The 25,864-nt window shown below is 46.3% G+C and overlaps 1 protein-coding gene and 1 long non-coding RNA gene across 8 annotated transcripts in view; both read right to left on the bottom strand.

The window, feature by feature from the left end:
- AMPD3 (adenosine monophosphate deaminase 3) overlaps positions 1–19,008 on the bottom strand; it is a 53,355-nt gene extending 34,347 nt beyond the window's left edge. Inside the window, exons 1-2 of one of the 6 annotated variants that reach the window (XM_027563263.1) lie at positions 18,906–19,008; positions 6,841–7,066 (exon numbers count right to left, since the gene is read on the bottom strand). In XM_027563263.1, coding sequence (XP_027419064.1) covers positions 6,841–7,061 — 221 coding nt within the window. In that variant the 5' untranslated portion in view covers positions 7,062–7,066; positions 18,906–19,008. Of the gene's footprint in view, positions 1–6,840; positions 7,067–10,607; positions 10,758–11,483; positions 11,737–18,583; positions 18,660–18,905 lie in introns of those variants that run through there. The other 5 variants (XM_027563260.1, XM_027563261.1, XM_027563262.1 and 2 more) reach the window with 5 other exon arrangements.
- Positions 19,009–21,540: 2,532 nt separating this feature from the next.
- LOC113904874 overlaps positions 21,541–25,864 on the bottom strand; it is a 32,697-nt gene continuing 28,373 nt past the window's right edge. For both annotated transcript variants that reach the window (XR_003514587.1, XR_003514586.1), the window contains one exon: positions 21,541–21,891. This is a non-coding gene — a long non-coding RNA (uncharacterized LOC113904874). The remainder of the gene's footprint in view (positions 21,892–25,864) is intronic.

Below are 25,864 nucleotides of genomic sequence, written 5' to 3'. Positions count from 1 at the left end.
CAGTCCTTCTCAGCTACTCTTCCTCCCCAGAGAGCACAGTGAAGTATGATCTTCCTTACCTGTTAAGTCTTAAACTCTCTTCTTAACTTTAAAAGCAGATAAATTAACCTGTTTCAAATGAAGCTCCTTTGTCAATGGCCCTGAACTTAGACGTGACTTACCCCTGATGTAAGAAGTTTCATAAAACAAAATGATTTAGCTGTGCTATGTTCGATTCATAACAAATATGTTTATCTAGTTTACTCAGGGAAGTAATTGCTCTGGAGAGTCCCCTTTTGCTGTTGTTCAGTCGCTACGTGGTGTCTGACTCTCTGTGACCCCATGGACTGCAGCACGCCAGGCTTCCCTGTCCTTCACTATCTCCCAGAGTTTACTCAAACTCAAGTCCATCCAACAATCTCATCCTCTGTCGTCCCCTTCTCCTCTTGCCCTCAATCTTTCCCAGCACCAGGGTATTTTCCAATGAGTTGGCTCTTCCCATCAGATGGCTGTCCACTTTATACTCTAAATAAAAAAAAAAACTTCAGTGTGGCTTTTAAAAATGAAATTCATAATTCCTGTATCTGAATCAGTGCACGCTGAACATAATTGAAACTCCTCTCCGTGACTCAGCGTCATCATCGCATTATTCAGTCACCAGCTTAGAGACACTTTGGCCAAAGACTGCTGTGCTTTGAATTCTTGTGTCTGATTTTCATAATTATTCTGTTTCCTCTCTCACTGTGAACTGTTAAATAATAACAAAAACAAGAACACTAATGATGTCTAACCACGTGTGCTAAGCAGCCATCCTTATTCGCTCATTTAATTCTCACAAGGTAGGTCCATCATCCTTTTTTGCAGATCACGAAATAGGAACTTAAGGTCCTTGCCTGAGGCCACTCAGTCATAAGACACAGGCCATCACTTGAACCCGGCTGGTCTGGTTCCAAAGTCTGAGTTCGTAATCACCGCACAACATGCCCTTGACTCTGCCTATAGAAGTCCCTCTCCCACTTTTAATTTGCTTCCTTAAATCTGTCACAGGATAAGAAACAAAATAACCAAGCTTATTAGAACTCAGTGTGAAATAAGAACAGAAGATGGGATGAGAATTGGGGGGGTGACAGCTAAAAGGTACAGGATTTCTTTCAGAGGGGAGGGGTTGAAAAAATGTTCTAAAATTGACCATGGTGACGGTTGCACTTTGCAAATGTACTAAAAGACCACTGAATCGTACACTTCAAAAGAATGGATTATATGGTATGTGAATTACACCTCAATAAAGCTGCTTTAAAACAAGAAGTAGAGCGCCGAAGGAGCCCTGATGTGCATTTTGGCTGCACATCAGATATTCTTACAGGGTTGTCACCCATGCTGGCTACATTCCAGCTATGTATATTTGCAGGGTGGCTGAGCTCTGGCTAGGTGAGATGATGAGATTCAAAGTGAACAACAGAGAGCTTCTGGGTGCCAGCAGGGTTTTCCAGTCTTCTTGTCTTTGCCTCCTAACTTTGATTCCATAGACAGCCTACCCCTCCCGCTCACCTTGACACACCTTGAGTCTCAGTAGAGGCCTGGTCAATGTCATCTTCCTAAGGAGGCAGAGAGGTCCCTGCAGCAAGACGTCACTGCTGACCTCCTGATCTGGCCTGCAAACCGAGCGCCTCTTTGCGCAGCCTGGGGTGCCAGCTCCCTGGAGAGGGCCCCTAGCCCTGGGAGGTTTATGACTGAGCCCAATTCAGCTCTTAGAACTGCTGGAATCCTGACAACAGCCTCTGCGTTTTAGGGGCTCATCTTTCTTATTCACAATCCAAGTTTCTCATTCTTTTTCTAAGAAGCTGTTTACTTCCAAGTTCTAGCTAGTGCCTTTACATTAGAGTTTAAATAATCTTTTTTATTTTTTTTTTAATAATAAGAGAGAAAAAGAGAATGGTTGTACAAAAAAGCTTTCTCCAAGTACCAGAAACATTCGGGCTTGTCAGAGGTGCCAGGGCGAGGGAGACCTTTTTCCAAACTAGAAGTCCCATCTAATGTCACAGTTTGAAACACAAATCCACAGACTCTGGGTATCTGGAAACCTGCTTCTGGCTCCAGGCCTGGGGGTTCCTTGCAAGAGGGCTCCATGTTACCAGTTACATTCCAGAGTGTCAGGGACAAGCAAGAGAAAAAGAGGAAGCTGCAGAGAGTGTTCCGCCTCCAGACGGTTCACTAAATATTTGCCTAACAGTGCCTCTACTGAGCAGAGAGGCTGAAAGCTAAAACTGGGGGTGCACAGCTCCAGAGGACACCAGGACGTCTGACAAGTAGTCCAGGGACCAGATTGTGCTTTGGCAGAAAAGGAGCCAGTGGGCAGCAGGGAGCTGTGGTCCAGGTTTCCCTCCATTCCATTCAGCGGCCAGCAATTACAACCTGGAGAGCAGTCCCCAGTGTCTCCACACTGAACCAAGGACCCCAGGCCTGACTGGAGATGGGACAGCCTCGTGGTTAAAGTGTGAGGGTCTACATTCAAAAGACCTGGGTCACTTACTGGCTATGTGTCCTAATCTGCAAAATCAAGATAAGAATATCCACTTGATAAGCTTAATGTGGACCTAACAAAAGCAAAAGAGATTAAGAAGAGGTGGCAAGAATACACAGAAGAACTGTACAAAAAAGATCTTAATGACCCATGTAATGAGGATGGTGAGGTCACTCACCTAGAGCTAGAGCCAGACGTCCTGGAGTGTGAAGTCAGGTGGGCCTCAGGAAGCAATACTACAAACAAAGCTAGTGGAGGTGATGGAATTTCAGCTGAGCTATTTAAAATCCTAAAGGACGATGCTATTAAAGTGCTACACTCAATATGCCAGCAAATTTGGAAAACTCAGCCATGGCCACAGGACTGGAAAAAAGAATCCCAAAGAAAGGCAATGCCAAAGAATGTTCAAACTATCCTACCAATGCACTCATTTCACATGTTAGCAAGGCAATGCTCAAAATCCTCCAAGCAAGGCTTCAATAGTATGTGAATGGAGAACTTCCAGATGTACAAGCTGGATTTAGAAAAGGCAGAGGAACCAGAGATCAAATTGCTAACATCCACTGGATTATAGAAAAAGCAAGAGAATTCCAGAAAAACATCTACTTCTGCTTCACTGACTATGCTAAAGCCTTCATTGACTATGCTAAAGTTTGTGAACAAACTGCAGAAAATTCTTCAAGATGGGAATACCAGACCACCTTACCAGCCTTCTGAGGAAACTATATGCAGGTCAAGAAGCAACAGTCAGAACTGGACATGGAACAGTGGGCAGGTTCAAAATTGGGAAAGGAGTAAGTCAAGGCTGTATATTGTCACTCTGCTAATTTAACTTAGGTGCAGTGTACATTATGCAAAATGCTAGGCGGAATGAATCACAATCTGGAATCAAGATTGCCAGGAGAAGTATCAACAACCTCAGACAAGCAGATAATACCAGTCTAATGGCAGAAAGTGAAGAGAAACTAAAGAACCTCTTGATGAAGGTGAAAGAGGAGAGTGAAAAAGCTGGCTTAAAACTCAACATTCAAAAAACTAAGATCATATAACTCAGTCTCATCACTTAATGGCAAATAGATAGGGGAAAAGTGCGAGCAGGGGCAGGTTTAATTTTCTTGGACTCCAAAATCACTGCAGACAGTGACTGCAGCCACAAGATTAAGACGCTTGCTTCTTGGAAGAAAAGCTATAACAAACCTACACAGTGTATTAAAAGGCAGAGGCATGTCTTTGCATTCAAAGGTCCATCTAGTCAAAGCTATGATTTTTCCAGTAGTCAAGTACAGATGTGAGAGATGGACCATAAAGAAGACTGAGCACCAAAGAATTGATGCTTTTGAACTGTGGTGCTGGAGGACTCTTGAGAGTACCTTGGACAGCAAGGAGATCAAACCAGTCAATCCTAAAGGAAACCAACCCTGAATATTCATTGGAAGAACTGATGCTAAAGCTGAAGGTACAAGACTTTGGCCACCTGATGTGAAGAGCAGACTCACTGGAAAAGACCCTGATTCTGCGAAAGACTGAGGGAGAGGAGAAGGGGACGATAGAGGATGAGATGGTTGGATGGCATCACCGACTCAATGGACATGAATTTGAGCAAACTTCAGGAGATAGTGAAGGACAGGGGAGCCTGGTGTGCTACAGTCCATGGGATCGCAAAGAGTCGGACACTACCAAACAACTGAGCAACAGAGTTTAATATACAGATTAACTTAGCCCACAGTAAGGTTGCTGCCCATCTCTACTGCAGGAAGTTGGACAGTTAAACTTTCCATGGGGCTTACTGTGATCCAGGCCCTGCCCTAAGCCTTTTACATGTTAATTCCCTCATTGCTCACAACATCCCATGAAAGTAGCTCTTGGACTGGTCTTACTTTACAGATGGTGAAAACCTGGGGCACAGAGAAGTTTCCTAATGGCCCAAAGTCACAGAGCATCCCAGTGAGTGGCAGAACACAGCAATCCAGGGAGCCATGGCCACTCTGAGGTGGTGTCTGTGGTGGCAGTGGGGAAACCGGATGTCTTTCTCCTACCACATAACCACTGCTCACCAACACAGGTTAGGTTCTGGGCTGGGTCCTTGGGATACAGTGGGAGCCAGACACAGTCCTGAGGGAGCTTCCAGTCAAAGGGGGCAGACAGATGCAAACCAAGACCACCACAACCTAACAAGTAGGGAAAGAACAAAAATTCTGGAGAGAAGGTTGCAGAGGAATTTCTGGAAACCCTGGAGCATCATTTGGACTCAAGAGTAAGAAGGCTTGCTGTTAGCCTGGGCATTGATAACAGAAGAATCTCTTTTGCAGATGTCAGGTCCAGTGTCTCTCTGTAGGAAACTGACCTCAGAAACCTATCATTTCTAGTAATACAAAAATGTCAGGACTCCTTCTCTTCTCATTATTAAGGGTCCAAAATGCTCAATTCAGAAGACAGAAGGTCCTGCAGAGCATTTACTTCATAACATCTGTTCAGCCAGCAAAGTATGGACGAGGGCCTCCACAGTCAGGCTCTGCTTCACTCTCCAGGGTAACTTGTGACCACCTCACTGGCTAATGACACCAACGACCCCGTCACCTCACGGGCTTACAGCCCCTCAGAGGAAGGAAAACACTTACATTCTGCACAATAAAGCTCTGTTCTTGCCCTTATACCAATACTTGATTTTTCACTACTTTCCTAAAAAATGTTACCAAAGTACTGAAGTTCTATACTACCAAGGAAGGAAAGGACTTGCCTTTTAAAATGAGGCAGTACCTTAGGAAGGACCTGACGATGGACTGGGTCGCAGAGAGGGCTCAAGTTCCACTACCTTAGCTATTCAGGTCTGCGGTGTGCCGGCCAGGCAGGCACCTAGCTAGAGCCCCACCAGACACTTTCTCAAAGCTTTCTATTGTTTAATTCTGCTCTCCCAGGTGAGATGGGCTTCCCAGATGGCTCAGAGGGGAAAGAATCCACCTGCAATGGATGAGACATGGGAGATGCAGGTTCAATCCCTGGTTTGGGAAGATCCCCTCAAGAAGGAAATGGCAACCCACTCCACTATTCTTGCCTGGAGAATCCCATGGAGAGAGGAGCCTGGCAGGCTACAGTCCATGGGGGTCACAAAGAGTTGGACACGACTGAGTGACTAAGCACACAGCACAACACAGGTGAGATAAACTGAAAGGTGAAGGCTTCCCAATGCACTTAAAGATCCAAACTACTTATCAGGGAGCACAGGCCAGTCTGGTCTGGGCCCTGTCTAACCCTCCAGATGCAGATCATGGCACTTCACCCTTAACCACACCTCTACTGTACACAGGCCTCCCTGAAGATACCTAAGGGCCTTTGTCCTGGCTCCTCCGCCTATAAGGCGCTCACCCAGCTCTACAGTAGCTGGCTCCTTTACACCCTTGCATCAGCTACAATGTCACCTTCCCTAACTACCCAATCTGAAAAAGGACTCTCCCTCTCCATGTGTCAGCTGGTTTCTGGCTGGGCTTGGACAATGGCAACCAGTGGGGGAAACCAGAAGGTGCCAGAAAGATTAAAGCCAGGTATCTCTTGTCTCCATCTCTGCCTTTGGAGGCCATCTCTGCAGCTGTTGCATCACCCCCTAGGCTCCAGTTTCCATTGGAAAGGCCACTGCAGTTCCAACTCCTCCACCCCAAGCTCCAGCAACCCCACTTCCCTCCACTGTCTCTCCAGTCTGGGGGGACAGCTGCTTCCTACTGTGTCTACTGTCTGGGCAGCCTCTCTCCCCCCTGCTTGGTTCTCTATCACCTCTGTAACCAATTTCCTGCGAAAACATCCTACTTCCAATACTCAAGGTGTTTCTGCTTTTCTGGTTAGACTCTGACTGACACAGCACTTATCACAACTTGTCATTTCTCAATTAATTTGTCCAGTCAATTATTGTCTAGACCAACTGTAAGCTCTACACGGCAGGGACTATATCTAGTTCATTAATATATCCCCAGTGCCCAGCACAACACCTGGCAAATAGTGAGCTGAGTTAATTAACAACACAAAGTACTTGTCAAGTGATGAAAGAAGTAAAATTGATGTTTCCCAACTAACCCTCAAGTTTCTAGAAAGAAGATGGAAATGTTATTTGGAAATCGTGAGTATCTAGGCACATGATTTGTTTTTAAAACAGCAGCAGAGAAAGTGGTTTTCGATCTTTTCAACCAAAGCCACAACATCCTTCAGTGAATACGTGGTAAGTTAAATAGTCTTGGTTAAGAACTAAAGTCAGCTCCCAGGACAGCTGATTTCACACAAGGTGCCTCATCACAAGACAAGCATCTGCAGCCCACCTGTGTCTGCACAACCCCACCCAGCTCAGGGGGACAAACCTTTTTGCGGTCTCCAAAGACTTCTGCTCCGCCAGCTCCTTCTGCAGCTCCCTCTCCTTGGCCTCCTTCTGCCCAATGGGGCAGTCCTCAGGGACTGTGAAGAGGGACAGGGCATCTTTGCTGTCCTCTTCTCGGAGCACTTTAGCAAACACCTTCTCGGCCAGGAGCCGGACTTGCTCATCCACCTCGGAGATGTTCAGCTTGGGGAATTGGCGCGGCATCTCGGCTGGCAGGAAAAGAGAACCAACGTGAGCCAAGAACTACTAGACCACCTGAGTCACTGGTGTGCAGGGCAGGAGAAGGCATTGAAAAGAGGGCCAGGTGCCCTAGTCTTTGGGGTCAGCTGTCTACTCAGGAATTCCCTGGATCAAACCCAACAGGCCAATTTTTACAACTAGCTCCCTAAGTGAGTGACTATGAAAGGCATAGGCCAGCTTACGTCTTGAGAAAGCAAACGCTCAGAAGTGAAAGCATGAACTGTCCAACCAAGGGTTCTACTGTTTTCCCGAACCCAGGGAATCCTCGTGAAGGGGCAAGCCCCACCCTTCCCACCTCCTGTGGAGGGGAGAGCTCAGAACCCCTCCTGTAGACAATGAGGCAGCCGTGCGGGGTGCTACCGTGACCAAGCCTGCTCCCCACTGCATAGAGAGGAAGGCCAAAGCCCAAAGGCTCTAATGGTCGGCGTAAGAGCATTCCTCACTACACAAAATGAGAACTGTTGCTGAAAGGAAACCACAGTTGCGCCATCTCCCAAACCCTCTGGAACTTCTAACAGGACAGCCTATAACATAAAAATCTGGGGACAGGGAGACTCTTTACCTCTCACAGCCCGGCTGAAGACTCACATCCTCAAAGAAGCTTGCCCTTACCTCCTCTGCACACCGGCTTCTCACTATCAGTAGCCGGCCTAAATCGCCTGGTTGATTCTTTTCTTTGCCTGCCTTTCAACACTTATATAGCATGTAGTAAGTGCACTCTGTCAAGGCCTATACACGTAATAACTAAGTTAATCCTATCGTTCCCATTTTACAGATGGCAGAATGAAGGCACAGACAGCTAACTTGCCCAGGGTCACACTTCTAATAAGCAGGCCATGACCTGCACTGCTCCCAGCCACTGGCTCCCATCCGTTTCCTCTCTGAGCCTCCGCTCAGGGACTCTGAGCCCACGAATCTGGTTCTGGCATCTGACCTCTGAATCCCTAAACTGTGCTGCTTCTCTCTGCCCATTTGGGGGTCAGGGCAGGTCCCCTCGCTGTCCCTAGCATCCCACTTATGGAGCAGACCAATACTGTATCCCTTCCACACGCCACCTTCACCGGGAACGTCAATCCAGTTTCTTTAAGGAGGGTTTAAAGAGAGACGTGGTGTCATCAGGCAGACAGAGGACGAAGGTTGAGACAGTGCCCGGCTGCTCTCTGGCAGGGAGAGGAAGCACTTTCAGAGGAGGAGGGACGCTGAGCAGTTGGGGGCAGTCACTCTCTACGCCTCCTGGTGTTCTCATCTGTGAGATAAAGGGACTAGACTAAGTGGTCTCCAAGGCCGTCTCAGTTCTAAGCACCATAATTCTAGGTACCAGTGAGGTTTCTGGTTCCAGGAGGGCTTGCTGCTCTGGTCTTCTCTGCGGCCTGTGGATCTAATTCATAACACAGACAGGAAGGAGGAAAGCAGGCTGCTTAAAGGGCAGGCTATATAGAGAGGTATTCTACAAAACCTCTGCGGGCCCTTAGACCGTGAAACCAATTTCCTCCTTCTTTCCGCCCCCAAGGCCAGGCCTTTCCTGGGCCTCTCTCACCCCTCGGGGCCTGAGTGGGAGGAGAGAGGCAGCCCAGGACGCAACTGTGCGGGTCTGTGGCAGCAGAGACCAAGATAGCATCCTGCAAAGATGAAGAGGAACGGCTGGCTGTGGAGATTTCCACACCCTGATAGCAGAGAAGAGGAAGCTGGAAACCATCAGAGCGGAGGCCAGAGAAGAAGGTGACGGAAGAAAGAAATGGAGAGAAAGACAAAGAGCTGGACCCAGGAGGAGCTGTTAGGGGTGAACAAAGCTGGACCAACTTTGTTCCCCATCCCCCAATTCTAAGGCCTCTGTCAAGTGCAGCTTTCCAGATCTTTAAAGGGCTCCAGCCAAGGGGCAGCAGAAATAAAGCATTCAAGCATCTGAAAGAGTAAGCGCACTTGAGAAATTGCTTCTAAGAAAAGAATCTGAAGGAAGGAAAATGCACAAAGATGTTTACCTGCACTCTTCATAGAAATAGCTTTAAAAGGTTCAGATGAGAGCATACGCACTTGAAAAAGAACATGAAGCAACCAAAATTATAATCATGAGGACAGCGCCATCACATAAAAAAATACCTTGTGAGATAACAGCAAATGAAGAAACTAATACATGAAACTGTTCCCAAGCTTTGATTACAATGATACAAAAATGCAACCCCTTATGGACCAGGGCTGCAAGAAACACACTTAAATGACCAGATGGCAGGACTGCCAGTGGGAAAGGCAATATCTGATTTTGATCGTTGATGCTACTGTAATGTCATTTACACAAAAACAAAGAAAAGAAAAAGAAAATGAATAGACTCAAGAGTTCCAAAAAGAGAAAAATATGAAAACTAATCAAATGTCTACATCCCATATTTTGGTCATCAGGGTCCTCTCCCACCTACTCCACACCAGAAAGAGGCCAGTCCAAAAGGAATTCCACCTTTAAGACCCATCTCTGCATTAGCTTTAGCCCTTTAGCTGTGATAGCATCACAGAGGCTGCTCACCACCACCTCCTAATACCCCCTAAATACACACAAGCATGACCCAGCCACATCCCCTAAGAAGTGGGCCACTTGGGGGTGTCTTTTGTGTCTGAGGGCTCTTATGCCAGATCCTGCCAATTTTTCCACGAAGCATTTTTAGTGTACTCAAGTCAACTAAACATACTTTACAGGATGCATCCTTCTACAAGTGATCTTCCTTTTTCTTTAGCTCAGATAACTTAAGTCAGTCTTTTCCATATTGGATCTCATTAGAAGTCAATACCTGTTGCTATGAAACAGGTCCTGGGGTCAATAATTAGGGAAATGCTGCATTCCATAGCCTCTTCACCCCAGATATTCACGGGGCGCACCAAAGACTTGAGAATCACAGAGTACCATCTCCCCATAGACCTCTTTGTGTCAGTATCCATATGAATCCCCTGCAGCACTACTACCAACATCTTAAATACCTGGTGAAGACTACTCCATGACTTAGAATTGACCAAGTAACCCAGCCAGGGCACTGGGCTAAGTCAGTGGGGCTTAGGAGCCTTCTGGATATTTGTTGTCTTCTGCACATCATTGGCAGACAAGTCCCACCTGCCAACCCCTTTCTCCAAAGCCTGCCTCTCTTCTCAGACCCAGAGACCCTGGCCAGGCCAGGCATGTGGAAGAAAGCCCAGCAGAGCTTCAGCTCCAACTGCCAGTTCAATCCTGACTTTCAACCACTTGTCAGCTGAAGCCAGCACGCCTGGGAGGCTAAACTGTGAATTCACTCGCATTGGCTTATGTCGTTGTGACATAGAATACCACACCCTCCAATGAGCTTGATGGCAAAGTGTCCCAAAGTTAGAAAGCTGTAATATGCCACCAATTTCAACAAACAGGCACTTTTTCACGGTATCACAGCCTCTCCAGAAAAGCGGCACAGTGCGTCTTAAAAATCCCCTCGCTACACAAATGAAGCTGTTTCTCGCTCCTGCCAGTATCCCATAGTCAGAACCCACGACACAGACCTGAGCCTGGTGCTGGGGTCCCCATGGCTGCTCCTGAGGATGCCATCCAGGTGACGCACTGGGACCAAAGGCTGCGTGCTGCCCGGGAGGCTGAGCTGAGTCAGTGTGAGTGCAGCTAGCTAGCTGGGTTCTGTCTGCTGCTGGGGTGGGAGGTCTCTGCTTTGCATATCTGTGAGCAGCCCTGAGCAACAGCAGGATACGTCTGGGCTGGAAATTCTTCCGTGAATATGAAATGGAAGTGGAAATTTTCCAAGAGTCCTAAAAGGGCCCAGGTAATGCCAGCTATCACGGCTGCTGTGTCCAGAAAGCAGTGTCCTGCCCCCACTCACAGCCCCCTTCAGAGCAGGAAACTCAAGCTGCTGCTGCCCTAAGCAAAAGTACATTCAGCCTTCCTGACCAACCGCAGCTGATAAGCCACCCCCTCCCTCGAACGTCCAGACCCCTCCTGAAAGCTGAGCACTAGCTGCGATACCATCACCTGCGCCGCTTCCGTTTCTAAACTCCAATTCAGGCTCTGCCTCGCGACCCGGCTCATCTTACGAGCCTGCCCTAGTCCCCTCAGAGGGCCCCCCGCCCCGAAGCAGCCTTCCTGGGAGCACCCCAAGACTGGCGGTGCGGGGGGAGGGGGCTCTGGGCCAGTTGCCAATGTGAGCCCCTCCCCCACCTGAGGGAAAGGACAGAAGCTCAAGGGGAGAGCAGGGCGGGAGCAGGTGAGGATGAGAGGCTGCCTCGATCGGCTCCTTTCCCGGAAGGGAGCTGCACATCACAGATGACAGGGCAACCTGACCAGCTCAGCCAGAGCAGCGGGCCTGCTGGCCCACCCACCCACCCCCGGGAAAGAAGTGCCTCCCACCTGCCCCAGCCTCCCCTCCTTACTGCCGCTGTCAGCTCCCACGTGGGCCTCCAGCTTGGAGAAGCCTCCTGAGGGCCGGCTGGATGCAGCCGCCAGCAGCTGCCGGGCTCCCTGCCTCAGGTAACCCACGGAGCAGTCCAGGTGGATCACTACAGCCTCCCAGGGCGCGAAGTCCCACTCCTCACCCGCCCTTTAGGAGAAGAACAGTCCTCTGTGGGGAAGCTCACAACAGACACGCGGCCTCCCAGGGACTTAGAGCAGCGGCGTGGGTCTGGGAAATAACCATGAGCAACAGGGCTATTTCTGTGGTGCTGTTGAAACCCTGGGGAGAAGCGCCCAGAGAGGATGGGGCCACTTGTTTACTGGGAGGCTGGCTCCAGCCCTGGCTTGGGCCTGAGTCACCTCCTCATGTCCAATCGTGAGGTTGTGCCTTCCTGAGCGGCAGAGTAATTCCTGTGCGTACAGAGTGGGATTACAGGGTTGACACACGATCCTCGGGCTGCTGCTGGGCTTTAGCTACCCAGAGATTAGGACCCACCTGTCCTCACAGCTGTTTCATAAACAGCGCGAACAGCAGGCTACAAGCAACGTAGAGGGACGGTCATGTGTATTCATTAAATAATTAAATGACCTTAAAATGGAGGGGGAAAAAAATACCTGAGCCCTTAGTACCATTTTGCCAGAGGGAGGAGAGGCAAATGATTCCTTTGGCTAGTGTGTTTGGGGCGGGAGTGGGGTTAGGATGGGCTGCCATGGAGCATCCTAGCCCATGCATCTGAGAACCGACTTGGACCTAGCACATCCAGGGAGTCTTATTCTAGATCTTTAACCAGACCCTGGAAAGTTCTGGTCTAAACAAGCATTTTCCAAAGTGTAGTCTGTAGAACATAAAATGCCAGAAGGCTTACACAGTACTGCATAACATAGTCCTTCATGGGAATTCACACACACGATTCCTACTAGCAGATTCTAAACATTTCGAAATCCTCTGGTCAAGAAAGCTGCTTGAGGGGACTACTCTGATGGTCCAGTGGTTGGGAATCCACCTGCCAATGCAGAGTACATGGGTTCGATTCTTGGTCTAGGAAGATCGCACACACCGCAGGGTGAGTAACTCTTCACACCACAATTACTGAGCCTGTGCACCCTAGAGCCAGTCAGTCGCAACAAGAGAAGCCACTGCAGTGAGAAGCCTGCACACCCCAACTAGAGAGTAGCCCCCGCTCACCGTAACTGGAGAAAAGCCCATGCATAGTAACGAAGAGCCAACGGAGACAAAAATAAACAAATAATAACTTTTTAAAAGCTGCTTGACTTTGTTTAACCCAACACACTTATTTGACCCTTCCACCACTGACACCCTAGGGAAAAATACCTATGCATATCCTGGGCATAGGCTTTGGAAAATGCCTTCCACTTTGAGCCTTCATTTTCCAATCTAGAAAAAGCTGCCTTCCCAGGCCCCAGTGATTAGCATGAGATCTACTCCATCATGTCCAAAGAGAGATGGGCAGCAGCCCCACTACAATGACACAGGCTGGGACAAAGACCAAGGGTCCCACTGGAGGGATGCAAGACCCTCCAGAAGAGCAGCAGCTTTGAAGGAAACTGTGGCTTTGTCTTGGGAGAGCAAACTTTGCTGGGGAACTAACAATTCCTCCTTGAGCCTAATACATCTCTGCTCCTCATGGCCCAGAAGTCCCCCTAGACTGAGGAGCACTGGTCCCAAACTCAAAGCCCTTTACCTTTTGAAAGAACATTAAGACAATCTATGATACTACTGAATGGAAGAATATACTGCTAATGATATAACCAATAGGGGGCTAATAACCAAAATATATAAATACCTCATTCAACTCAACATCAAAAATACAAACAAATCAATTAAAAAGTGGATAGAAGACCTCAATAGACATGTTTCAAAAGAAGACATTCAGATGGCCAACAGGCACATAAAAAGATGCTCAATATCATTAATAAGAGAAGTGCAAATTAAAACCACAATGAGATATCATCTCCCATCTGTCAGAATGGCTATGATCGAAAAGACCACAAATAAAAAATGTTAGCGAGGATGTGGAGAAAAGGGAACCCTCATACACTGTTAGGAGGAATGTAAATTGGGGCAGCCACTGTGGAAAATCAAAAAGCTAAACATAGAACTACCATCAGTTCAGTTCAGTCGCTCAGTCGTGTCCGACTCTTTGTGACCCCATGAATCACAGCACGCCAGGCCTCCCTGTCCATCACCAACTACTGGAGTTCACTCAAACTCACGTCTATCGAGTCAGTGATGCCATCCAGCCATCTCATCCTTTGTTGTTCCCTTCTCTTCCTGCCCCCAATCCCTCCCAGCATCAGAGTCTTTTCCAATGAGTCAACTCTTCGCATGAGGTGGCCAAAGTACTGGAGTTTCAGCTCCAGCATCATTTCTTCCACAGAAATCCCAGGGCTGATCTCCTTTAGAATGGATTGGTTGGATCTCCTTGCAGTCCAAGGGACTCTCAAGAGTCTTCTCCAATACCACAGTTCAAAAGCATTAATTCTTCGGCCCTCAGCTTTCTTCACAGTCCAACTCTCACATCCATACATGACTACTGGAAAAACCATAGCCTTGACTAGATGGACCTTTGTTGGCAAAGTAATGTCTCTGCTTTTTAATATGCTATGGTAACTTTCTTTCCAAGGAGTAAGCATCTTTTAATTTCATGGCTGCAATCACCATCTGCATTGATTTTGGAGCCCAAAAAAATAAAGTCTGACACTGTTTCCACTGTTTCCCTATTTATTTCCCATGAAGTGATGGGACCAGATGCCATAATCTTAGTTTTCTGAATGTTGAGCTTTAAGCCAACTTTTTCCAAGGCAAACCATTCAATATCACAGTAATCCAAGTCTATGCCCCAACCAGTAACGCTGAAGAAGCTGAAGTTGAACGGTTCTATGAAGACTTACAAGACCTTTTAGAACTAACACCCAAAAGAGATGTCCTTTTCATTATAGGGGACTGGAATGCAAAAGTAGGAACTTAAGAAGCACCTGGAGTAACAGGCAAATTTGGCCTTGGAATACAGAATGAAGCAGGGCAAAGGCTAATAGAGTTTTGCCATGAGAATGCACTAGTCATAGCAAACACCTTCTTCCAACAACACAAGAGAAGACTCTACACGTGGACATCACCAGATGGTCAACACCGAAATCTGATTGATTATATTCTTTGCAGCCAAAGATGGAGAAGCTCTATACAGTCAGCAAAAACAAGACCGGGAGCTGACTGAGGCTCAGATCATGAACTCTTTATTGCCAAATTCAGACTGAAATTGAAGAAAGTAGGGAAAACCACTAGACCATTCAGATATGACCTAAATCAAATCCCTTATGATTATACAATGGAAGTGAGAAATAAATTTAAGGCACTAGATCTGATAGATAGAGTGCCTGATGAACTATGGATGGAGGTTTGTGACATTGTACAGGAGGCAGGGATCAAGACCATCCCCATGGAAAAGAAATGCAAAAAAGCAAAATGGCTGTCTGGGGAGGCCTGGAAGCCATGAAAAGAGGAGAAGCAAAAAGCAAAGGAGAAAAGGAAAGATATAAGCATCTGAATGCAGAGTTCCAAAGAATAGCAAGGAGAGATAAGAAAGCCTTCCTCAGCGATCAATGCAAAGAAATAGAGGAAAACAACAGAATGGGAAAGACTAGAGATCTCTTCAAGAAAATTAGAGATCCCAAGGGAACATTTCATGCAAAGATGGGCTCGATAAAGGACAGAAATGGTATGGACCTAACAGAAGCAGAAGATATTAAGAAGAGGTGGCAAGAATACACAGAAGAACTGTACAAAAAAGAGCTTCATGACCCAGATAACCACGACGGTGTGATCACTGACCTAGAGCCAGACATCCTGGAATGTGAAGTCAAGCGGGCCTTAGGAAGCATCACTACGAACAAAGCTAATGGAGGTGATGGAATTCCAGTTGAGCTATTTCAAATCCTGAAAGAACTACCATATGACCCAACAATTCCACTCCTGGATATAGATCTGAAAAAATGAAAATACTAATTTGAAAGTACCCCAATGATCAGAGCAGCATTATTTACAATCCCCAAGATATGGAAGCAGCCTAAGTGCCCATCAGCAATGACCAGATAGAGAAGATGTGGACATATATACAATAGAATTCTCAGCCGTAAGAAAGAATATTTTGCCATTTGCAATAATATGGATAGACTTGGAAGGTATTATACTTAAGTTAAATAAGTCAGACAGAAAAAGACAAATACTGTATGATATGACTTACATGTGGAATCTAAAAAGTACAACAAACTAATTAATATAACAAAAAGGAAACAGAGACAGTATAGAGGACTAACTAGTGATTACCAGTAGGGAAAGGAAAGGGAGCGGGACACGATAGGGGTAGGAGATAAAGAAGCACAAACTATTATGTATAGAATAAATAAGCTACAAGCACATATTGTACAACACAGGGAATATTCCCAATAATTTACAATAATCATAAATGGAATATAACCTTTAAAAATTATGAATCACTATGTTGCATACCTATAACTGATATAATATTATACATGAACTATATCTCAATTTTTTACAATAGACTTTAAGGAAAAAAAAGACCATCTATGATAACCAGGCCTAGGCCTGTATTTCCTGCCCAAGAGACCAGACTACACCCAATTTTTTATTTTCATTTCCATCATATAAAAACCTACAATATTTATTAGGTTCAAGGATGTAAAATTATTGTGCCAAATCAGGCTTTTACTACTTAACTGTCCCTTACAAAATCCCAACAAACAGGAAAGGCTGGAATCAAATTATGTCTTACCCAAAAAGATACCACTTCCCTCTCCCCAAAAGGATGCTGTGGCCTTGCCTATACAGGGTTCATTTTCTTCTCATTTCTGAGGTGTGCATGACTCAAAGAGAGGTTGGGCAAAGGGGTTTCGCTCACTATGTATCACCTTCATGACAGACCTTGCCCTTCTCATTCACTCTTGAATCCTTATAGTAAGTATCAAGAAACATCTGTTGAATGAGTGAATGCATAACTTAATGAATGAGTCAATGAGCTAAGTGGTCAATCTACCTACGTCAATGTCAAGAGTCAGTACAGTATGTGGTTAAGACTATGGACTCAAGCCAGACTTCTCAGGTTTGAATTTTGCTTCACCACTAAGTTACGTAACCTTGGACAAGTTACTGATTTCTCTGGTTCCGTTTTATTCCCTATAAAATGGGGATAATAACAGTGCCAACCTCATAGGTTGCCATGACAATCGGTTAACATGTGTAAAGTGCTTAGAATAGTACCTGGCACATAATATGTGTTTTATAAGTATGATCTCTTGACATCATCATCATTCTGATACTAGCTGTGAGAAAGTCCAACAGAGAAAATGAATATGACCTTTCATCTAGACACCAAATCCTTTCATTCAGCATTATTTACTGAGCACTAATATGTGCCACGTACTGTCTCAACTCCTATTTGGGTTCAAGAAAAAGGAAACCATGTTCAAATGTGAAACCAGATCAGGAAAAATAACCTTCTCCTCTATAAGTGATACTTCTTGCTGACTTTGCACGGCCAGCACTCAAGTCAGGAGCCCACCCTATTCAGGGCTAGCCCCTGCTAGATCAGAGCCCAAAGCCATGGTCTCCTGTCCTAGATATGCAGCAGCACACATTAGAAATAAGAGATTAATATTTGTGGGGGAAGAACCGAAAGACCAATGAGCAGCTTTCGGGGAGAGAAGATATTCTGCGTGCTTCACCCTAAGGCTGTATTTTATCTGCTCATGATATTTTCAAGACCAGGAATTGATTTCAAAGCCATCTAAAGAGGACAGACCTAGTGTGAAGACAAGGAAAGCAGAGCTCATCTCTCCAAAAGCTTCTTGACTTTGCTGAGAGTCCCTCACCCCTTACTGAGGATCTCTGAAGAACCGAGGTTGGGCTGAGGGTGGGGCTCAGAGTCCAAGAGTCTCCCTCAGGCCACTCATGAAAGTACTGTAGTTCTTAGGGCAGCCCCAAACAGGCATCTTTAGAGCAGCTCCTCAGAGTTGCTGCCAGAGTTGTAGGTAGGTCAGGAGTTGGAAATGACAACCCACTCCAGTATTCTTGCCTGGAAAATTCTAAGGAGCCTGGAGGGCTACAATCCATGGGGTCGCAAAGAGTTGGACACGACTGAGCATCTAAGCACAGCACACAACTACTCCAAACTAGCTATCAATACCCTAGAAGGTGAGGGCTGACAGAGGCTCTATGGCTGCCTGGCTCTATGGCTGCCACTGATGCTTCAGTCAGGGGAGGAATTTCTCCTATGGGAGTTCCAGTTGCAGCCAATTTCTCCCTAAAGTGGCCAAATGTTGGTTACCACATCCAGGGGGATAGTCAACAAGGACTCAGGACCATGCTGAAATTCCTCCTAGTGTTTCCAGCTTTCTTCACTCAGCTCCTTTGCTAATTTATCATCATCAAGGTTCCACTCACACACAAGGACCCAACAGTTAGGGGAAATGACACTCTAGTTAGCAAGCCTCTCCTACTCCAGAGGCCTCTGCCAGCCAAGTCAAGCAGTTCCACTGGCAAAGCAACTACCAGGAAGTTCAAGGGCATAAAGCAGACTGCCAGATGCAGTATACCTACCTCCCTTGCCTGGAAAGAGCCAAAGAGCTAAGGATGAAGGCCTCCAATGATCCCATCACCTTGCCATCCTGTCCACCCCCCTGCCTTCAGGTGGAAGTCTTAAGCTGTTGGCATCTGGCCAGTCCTCAAGCACCCAGAAATTTGTCCAGGTACTTAAGTAGCGGCAAGTCCCAGATCCCTTAATTTCTCTAAACCTTTCGAATCCGAAATCAGCCGCCAAGGAGCCGAGATGAGGCGGCGGGTTCACCCGAGGACTCTGAACCCTAGGCTACCACAGGGACTGGAAGAGGCCAGAGCGATGAGCCTGGGGTCGGAGCCACCTTCTCAGCGGGCGAGGAAGCCCAGGACCTTAGTTCCCACCACGGGGCGCTCCGACTCCCGCCCCGGGCAGCCGGGGGCCGCGGGGCGTGGGCCCAAGGTCAGGAGCGCAGCATCGCACGCACTCACCGAGTTCAGGGGACAGGGCCATGCCGCGGGCCGATGGGGGCGGCCCGCAGGCTGGAACACAGGTGGCGGCGCGGGGCAGGGCGCACAGCCAGCACCGCGGAAAGGCTGCCGAGCACTGCTGCCGGGGCGAGCCGGCCCCGGCCAGGCCTTGCCCGCCGCTGGCGCTGGGCGGGAGCCTGCGGAGAGTCCCGCAGCAGGGGCGGGGACCGGCGCTCCCAGGGCGCGGTGCTGCGGCGTCCCGGGCCCGCCGGGAGGCAGGAGGAGGGCCACCTCCTCAGGGGAGAGGACCGGGGGCCTCGCGCCGCCCCAGCCGGTGACCTACCTGGGCGCGGAGCGGAGAGGAAGCGAGGAGCCGGCAACAGAGCGGTGCGGGCCGGGCCGCCGCCGCGCAGGTCTGCCCTGCCCGCCGCCCGCCCACCGGGCCGGGCCGCCGCTACCTGGAGCGCCGCTACAGGGCCGCGCGGCCAACTGGAAACTTGAGCGCCCCAGGGGCGCCGCGGCGGCGATGGGTCCCTCGGCCGGAAGCGCGCCCGCAGCCGCCGGGGGTCAGGACCAGTCCGGCTCCTTGCACCTCGCTTCGGCGGTCAGCTCCGGCCCCCAAAGCGCTCTCTTCTGTGTTCCATCTTCCCGAACCTCCTCCCCTGCCGGAACTTGTCCCAAAGAGAGATGCTGGGGTCACGATCCCCAAACAGGTGACTTACTCCCCGGAACTGAGCTGACACTCCCTCTCGCCCTCTCCTGCAACCCTGGGCTTATGCACCCGCCTCTCCAAGTCCGCACTGACCTCTTAGTTGCCAGAAGCCAGTGAGTGCTTTGTAGCCCCTACTCGCCCCTCCCCAGCATTTGAACTTGCTGACCACACCTTCCTTCCTGGAACCCTTGGAGTACAGTCTCCAGAGCTGGCCCCCGCGCCCCACCACAACCCCAGATTTTCAACATACCCCAATGATGACTGCTAGGTTCTCAGCCTCCAGGGCCTGGCTTTTCGTTGCAGCGTTGTTGGGTTTTCTACCGCTGAGCTGCCTGCCTCCTCTGGGGCTCTCACCCACTCCCACGGTTTTAACAACCTCCTGCCTGCTAATGACTCTTGAAAGTCCTCATCATTCCGGAATGCTCCAGAGCTGCAAATGGTCTATCCAACTTACTGGACACATCTCCACCAGAGGTTCCAAAGCCTGGGAAAACGTGTCCAAACTCAAACTCCTAATTTCCTTCCAGGAACCCAGGAACGTGCCAGAACCTGCTCTTATTCCTGTGTTTCTGTAACCAAGCAGGATCCTATAGATCCTTCCAAGGAACAGCCTTCTCCCATCTTCCCTGTCCTCCACCTGCTTCTTGTTTGTGGAAAACTTTAGCATCCTAGGGCTTCCCTCCTAGCTCAGTTGGTAAAGACTCTGCCTGCAGTGCAGGAGACCTGGGTTCGATTCCTGGATGGGGAATCCTGATCTCCTGAAGAAGGAAATGGCAACTCACTCCAGTGTTCTAGCCTAAAGAATCCCATGGACAGAGGAGCCTGAGTCGGACACGACTTAGCATCCTAGGCCTTCCCTGAGTTCCTAGGAGCAGATTTAATCAGAGAAGTAGGAAAATGCTGAAATAGAAGAAAATAGACAAGTAAGATAAATTAATAATAGTTTAGCTATAAAACAAACTCAAGAATGTTTTGCTCCTCCTGGAAGGCTATCTATAACATCTGAGCCATAATCTTGAGCTGTTTTGCAGACACTGAAACCCACACCAATTGAAAAACATTAACTGCATGTTGATCAACAAGCACATAGACCTCCAACAACTGGAACCAGAAGGCTGATGACGTTGACTCTCAATTATCTCACCAATCAGAAGACTGTCCATGAGCTGTTCACACACCCTGTGACCCATTTCCTGTCTTTAAAAACACTTCCCTGCAATCCATCCGGTAGTTCAGGTCTTTTGAGCCTTAGCCGCCAATACTCCTTGCTTGGCCTTGCAGCAAATGATGCACTTCCCTTCACTTCCCGACAACCTGATGTTGGTAGATTGGTCAATGGACCCAAGTTTGGTTGGGTAACATTTCAGCCTTCCACATGACAGCACCACCACCCACTTCCGTAGGCCATGCTTGGGAGCTATTCTCAACTCTTTCTCCCTGTAATTTCTCACATCAAGTTGGTCACCATGGGGAACTGAAACTATTCATTAGTGTCCTGATGGTGCCAGCTGCCTTCACATCATCTGATTCCCGTACCAAGCTTTATTCCTTTGATGTCCTAGCCTGCTATTTACAATTTATGTGTGAGTTTTATGTACATGTAACTAAATAAATATATCAGGCACACTTGCCAGGTCACTCAGTGGTAAAGAATCGCCCTGCAGTGCAGGAGACCTGGGTTCAATCCCTGGGTCAGGAAGAGCCCCTGGAGAAGGAAATGGCAGCCCACTCCAGAATTCTTGCCTGGGAAATCCCATGGATAGAGGGGCCTTGTGGGCTACAGTCAGAGGGGGTCACAAAGAGTCAGACACAACTTAGCGACTCAGCAATCACAAAGACCATTAAAGGATTTGATAAATATGAAACAATAATCTTAAATAATTTCATTTTTAATACCTTTTCCCTCTTTAAAGTTATTAGCAAAATTCTATTTAGTGAAAGCAACATGATTAAAAATGATTTTAATAAGTCTTACTTTAATATTTTATGAGACTAGAAAGTATGCTTTTAAGTTCAATTAATGTCAATACTTAGTCCTAATGGCTATTATTGCAAAACAAAAACCTCACAAAGATAAATACACCCAAATAGAAGAATTTTATCTTTCACTACACTTATTAAACCATAATTCTCACTGCTTAAATTCCATCTAATATCAGTTTTGCAAATGTGACGTTCCCCCAGAAAACCCTTCTTTGTCCATGAAGCCTTCATTCCTGATGTTTTTGTTATCAAGCAAGTGTTCAATGCCTGATGTGTATAGTAGCCAATAATATGTCACTGGTTTTGAGGGGGGAAAAAATCTTTATTGTGAGGTTAACCAGCAGAGAGACAGGAGACAAAGCTCTCAAATCTGTCTCCATGATCCAGGGTTGGTTTAAATAAAATTTAAGGGGTTAGGGGAATTTCAAACTTGGAAGCTGATTGGCTAGTCTTGAATCAGAACATATAAGCTAGTCATGCTACTGGAAGCCAGGTTTTCCTTATTGAATGACTTAGTTCTTTGCTTTGTTAAGGGTTCCAGTGGCAACCTTTTGATTCTTTGAGTTCTGTAGACTGAAGATTCTTGGTTGGGGGTCATCCTGGAGAGATGGTTTCCCATCTTGCACTGTTGTCTCTGTAAAATAAGTCAAGGTTTGATTAATGAACTTATTTGAAGGAAGCAGAACCAGTTTAAGCTGGTTGGGGAGGCAAAAACCAGTATAAGCTGGTTGATGTTTTAGAAGCCGTTTCATTTTCATCAGTTGTTTCTGGGGATATTTTTAACAATGGGATTTTTTAAACTCCAGAAACTCTTCATTTGGAAGAATGCAAAATGGGTTTTAAAAGTGTACTTCTTAATTTTGGAGGCTGTGGCTATGCCAGTCTCTATAGTTGGCAATGAGACACTTCATTTTGGCATTAAAATCACATAATAATAGAAACAGTTCCAAACATCAATTTTCAAAATGCTTTCCCCATAACATGATTATTTTAAAGCACAGTCATATTAATTCCCAAAACATCACCTTTACCTGAAGGGATACATTGTGTGTGTGTGTGTGTGTATATATATGTGTGTGCAGGGGGGAGTGGGTGTGAGGATGTGTGTGTGCTTCCGTGTGAGCTCACACACACAGACAGTCACAAGCAAGAGGCCAGCAAATTTGAAATAACTGGTTTTTTCCTTTTTTTCATTATTATTTATTTTTCGTTGCACAGGATCTTCATTTCTGTGCAAGGGCTTTCACTAGCTGCAGCGAGCAGGGGCTGCTCTTCCTTGCGGAGCACAGGCTCTAGGCACACCGGCTTCAGTATTAGCAGCAGGCAGGCTCTAGGATTCGAGGGCTTCAGCACAGAGGCTCATTAGCTGTGGCTCTCTGGCCCTAGAGCTCAGTAGTTGTGGTACAAAAGCTTTAGTTGCCCATGGCATGTGGAATCTTCTCAGACTAGGAATCGAGCCCATGTCCCCAGTGGATTCTTATTCACTGTACCACCAGGGAAGTCCAACTGCCCTCTTCTTAAAGAAACACATCTTTAAAAAAAAAAAAAAGAAACACATCTTTTAATTCCACAACTTTTAAGTTCTTTCCCTTGGGATGATCAGTAAACCTTGACTAATATAAAAAATGTTCATAGTCTCATCCACATCCCATTATGCTATGCTAAGTCACTTCAGTCGTGTCCAACTCTGTGCAACCCCATAGACGGCAGCCCACCAGGCTCCCCCGTCCCTGGGATTCTCCAGGCAAGAACACTAGAGTGGGCTGCCATTTCCTTCTCCAATGCATGAAAGTGAAAAGTAAAAGTGAAGTCGCTCAGTCGTGTCCGACTCTTATCGACCCCATGGATTGCAGCCTAACAGACTCCTCCGTCCATGGGATTTTCCAAGCAAAAGTACTGGAGTGGGGTGCCATTGCCTTCTCCCACATCCCATTATAAATTATTGTAAAGATTCTACTGTATTTAATTTTTTTCAAATTAACCATATTATCCACATCCTATATTTTGGCTCTTCTAACTTCAATTTCTGTATTGTTGCAATTTGTAAGTAAATGATGCCACTGATGAGTTTCATATGGAGTCCCTCCCTGCCCCCAATCCATAGTTTTGTATTCCAGTCTGGGCAGCCACTCCGTTGGTGGTTACTCTTATACATAAAAACTACAGCATATTATACTAGATATATCTTTCACATTATAAACACACTTTTTCTTTAGTAGAGCACAAAAAGTATTCCCTTCTTAATGCCTTCATTGAAAAGACTGAAGTGCAACATGTTAGCAACTGGCATCCAATCATATAGCCAACTTCCATGTGTTCTAAACCTTTCTCAAACACCTGATAATGTGTTTTTCTACAGAATGCCCTTTTATGTGTTGCCATCTTCTCTCTGCACCGCTTCAGTCACTGTAACCATGGCAAATAGAACAGTAGTTTTCTCCCAGTGATACTGACTGCCATTTTGTCTTTTACTATTGAATAAAAAAGATTTTATTAAATAAAAGAGATTTTACTCAACAGGGATTTCTAAACATATTTATTATATTTAATAACAGTTCATAAAAATATGCAACTAAGCATCACATGACTTGGAAAAAATTGTAGAGTTTTGTCTTCACACTCTGGGTGGATAGAATGCACATATCTAGCTGATCATGATGGCATATTTATATTATTATCAGCTAATACCTCAAGGTCCAATAAACCCTTAGGCTGGTTGTTAACTGTAGTGATGTAAATCCATGTTTTGAATTTTTTTAAACAAATTTAAACTTTTTTCCTGATAGACTTCCATGTCAGAGATATCATCATGACGAATCTCATACAAATAGTAGGAAATTGTTAGCCCTGCCATTTTTTCTGAGTTTGCTTTTGCTTGCACTATCCATATTACAGTGTCCCTTCCAGTACCTGCACAGATACTAAAACCCATGGATGCTCTAGTCCCTTATATAAAATGGTATATCTGCATATAACCTACGCACCATCCTCCAAATACTTGAAATCATCTCTAGATTACTTACAATACCAAATACTATATAAATACTATGTAAATCATTGCCAGGCACACTGCAAATTCAAGTTCTGCCTTTTGGAACTTTCTGGAAATTTTAAAAAGTATTTTCCATTCGCAGTTGGTTGAGTCTGCCAATGCAGAACCCACAGATACAGAAGGACAACTGCATTTTCAGTCTTTGGATTTCTTTGCCGGAACCTTTTCAACCCACTTGTCCCTTTTGTGAGCATTAGTTAAATGATTGTTAGGTAGTGTAATCTATCTAACCTGGGCTACACGATTCACTTGAAAGTAACTGAACCAGTGAGGGTTTCACTGTCCCCCTCTCCCCTCCTTTCCCTGGGGACCCTCTACTAGGATACATGACATGGACCTGTGGTGAAAGTGTTAAGGAAGCGTGCCTTATCAATCCATACAGAAAGTATTGGTGAAACTCGACTTTTTTATTTATTTGTACACTAAAGCAGAAATACCTCATTTTATTCTGCTTCACTTTATTGCACTTAGCAAATCTGCATTTTTAATAAGTTGAAGTTTTGTGGTGACCTTGTGTTGAGCAAGTCTACTAGAAGTACTTTTCCAACAGCATTTGCTCACTTCATGTCTCGGTCACATTTTGGAAAATCTCAAGATATTTCACATTTTTTTCATCATTGTATTTGTTATGGTGATCTGTGATCAGTAATCTTTGATGTTACTGTTGTAATTTTTTGTTTTATATTTTTAATTAAGGTATGTATATTATTTTTTAGACATAATGCTATTATACACTTAAGCAACTATATTATAACATATACTTTTTAATGGTTATTTTTATTTATTTATTTGACAGTGCCAGGTCTTAGCTGAAGCGTGCTGGACATTTTAGTTGTGGCATATGGGATCTAGTTCCCTGACCAGGGATCGAACCTGGGCCCTGGGCTGCACTGGGAATGTGGAGTCTTAGCCACTGGACCATCAGGGAAGTCCCAACTACAGCATAATGTAAACACAACTTTTACATGCACTGAGAAACCAAAAAATTCTTATGACTCACTTTACTGTGATCCTTGCCTTATTATGGTGATCTGGAACTGAAGCCATGATATCCATGGTACGTCTGTTTAAGTACAAGTTTAAATTTTTCTTTTATATCCCATTGGATCATCCATCCTAAACACTCCACTTTGAAGACCATTGATTTAATCCATCCCTCCTGTAGCCTCAGTTCAACATGAAAACCAAACTTGTCGCTGCCAACAAAATCACCTCCCCTGCCCCACCGTCTTCCCCCAGCAGCACCACCAGTGTCTCCTCCAGGCCTCAGCCGCCAGAAGACTTCTTGAGCCCTCTCCTCCAACCGGCACTTCCCTCCAATCATCCAGACCTGAACACTCTAGAGAGCACTGGACTCAGAGTTGTCGGTTACCTCCCAGAGTGCTCTGACTCCTGATACCATTGGCAGGTGCGGGCTATTTGAGCATTTTTGGAAGCCCAGAGGTGTTTGGGGTCTGTGCATCATCCCCCCGGCTCCTACTAACACCCCACTCTGGGTAACTGTTCTACAATGCACACACGCACATCTAAGATGGCATCAGTTCAGTTCAGTTCA

Source organism: Bos indicus x Bos taurus, chromosome 15 (genome assembly GCF_003369695.1).
Source record: "Bos indicus x Bos taurus breed Angus x Brahman F1 hybrid chromosome 15, Bos_hybrid_MaternalHap_v2.0, whole genome shotgun sequence".
Lineage (NCBI taxonomy): Eukaryota > Metazoa > Chordata > Mammalia > Artiodactyla > Bovidae > Bos > Bos indicus x Bos taurus.
Note: the sequence above shows the minus strand (reverse complement) of the source record. Positions and strands in the feature narration are given on the sequence as shown.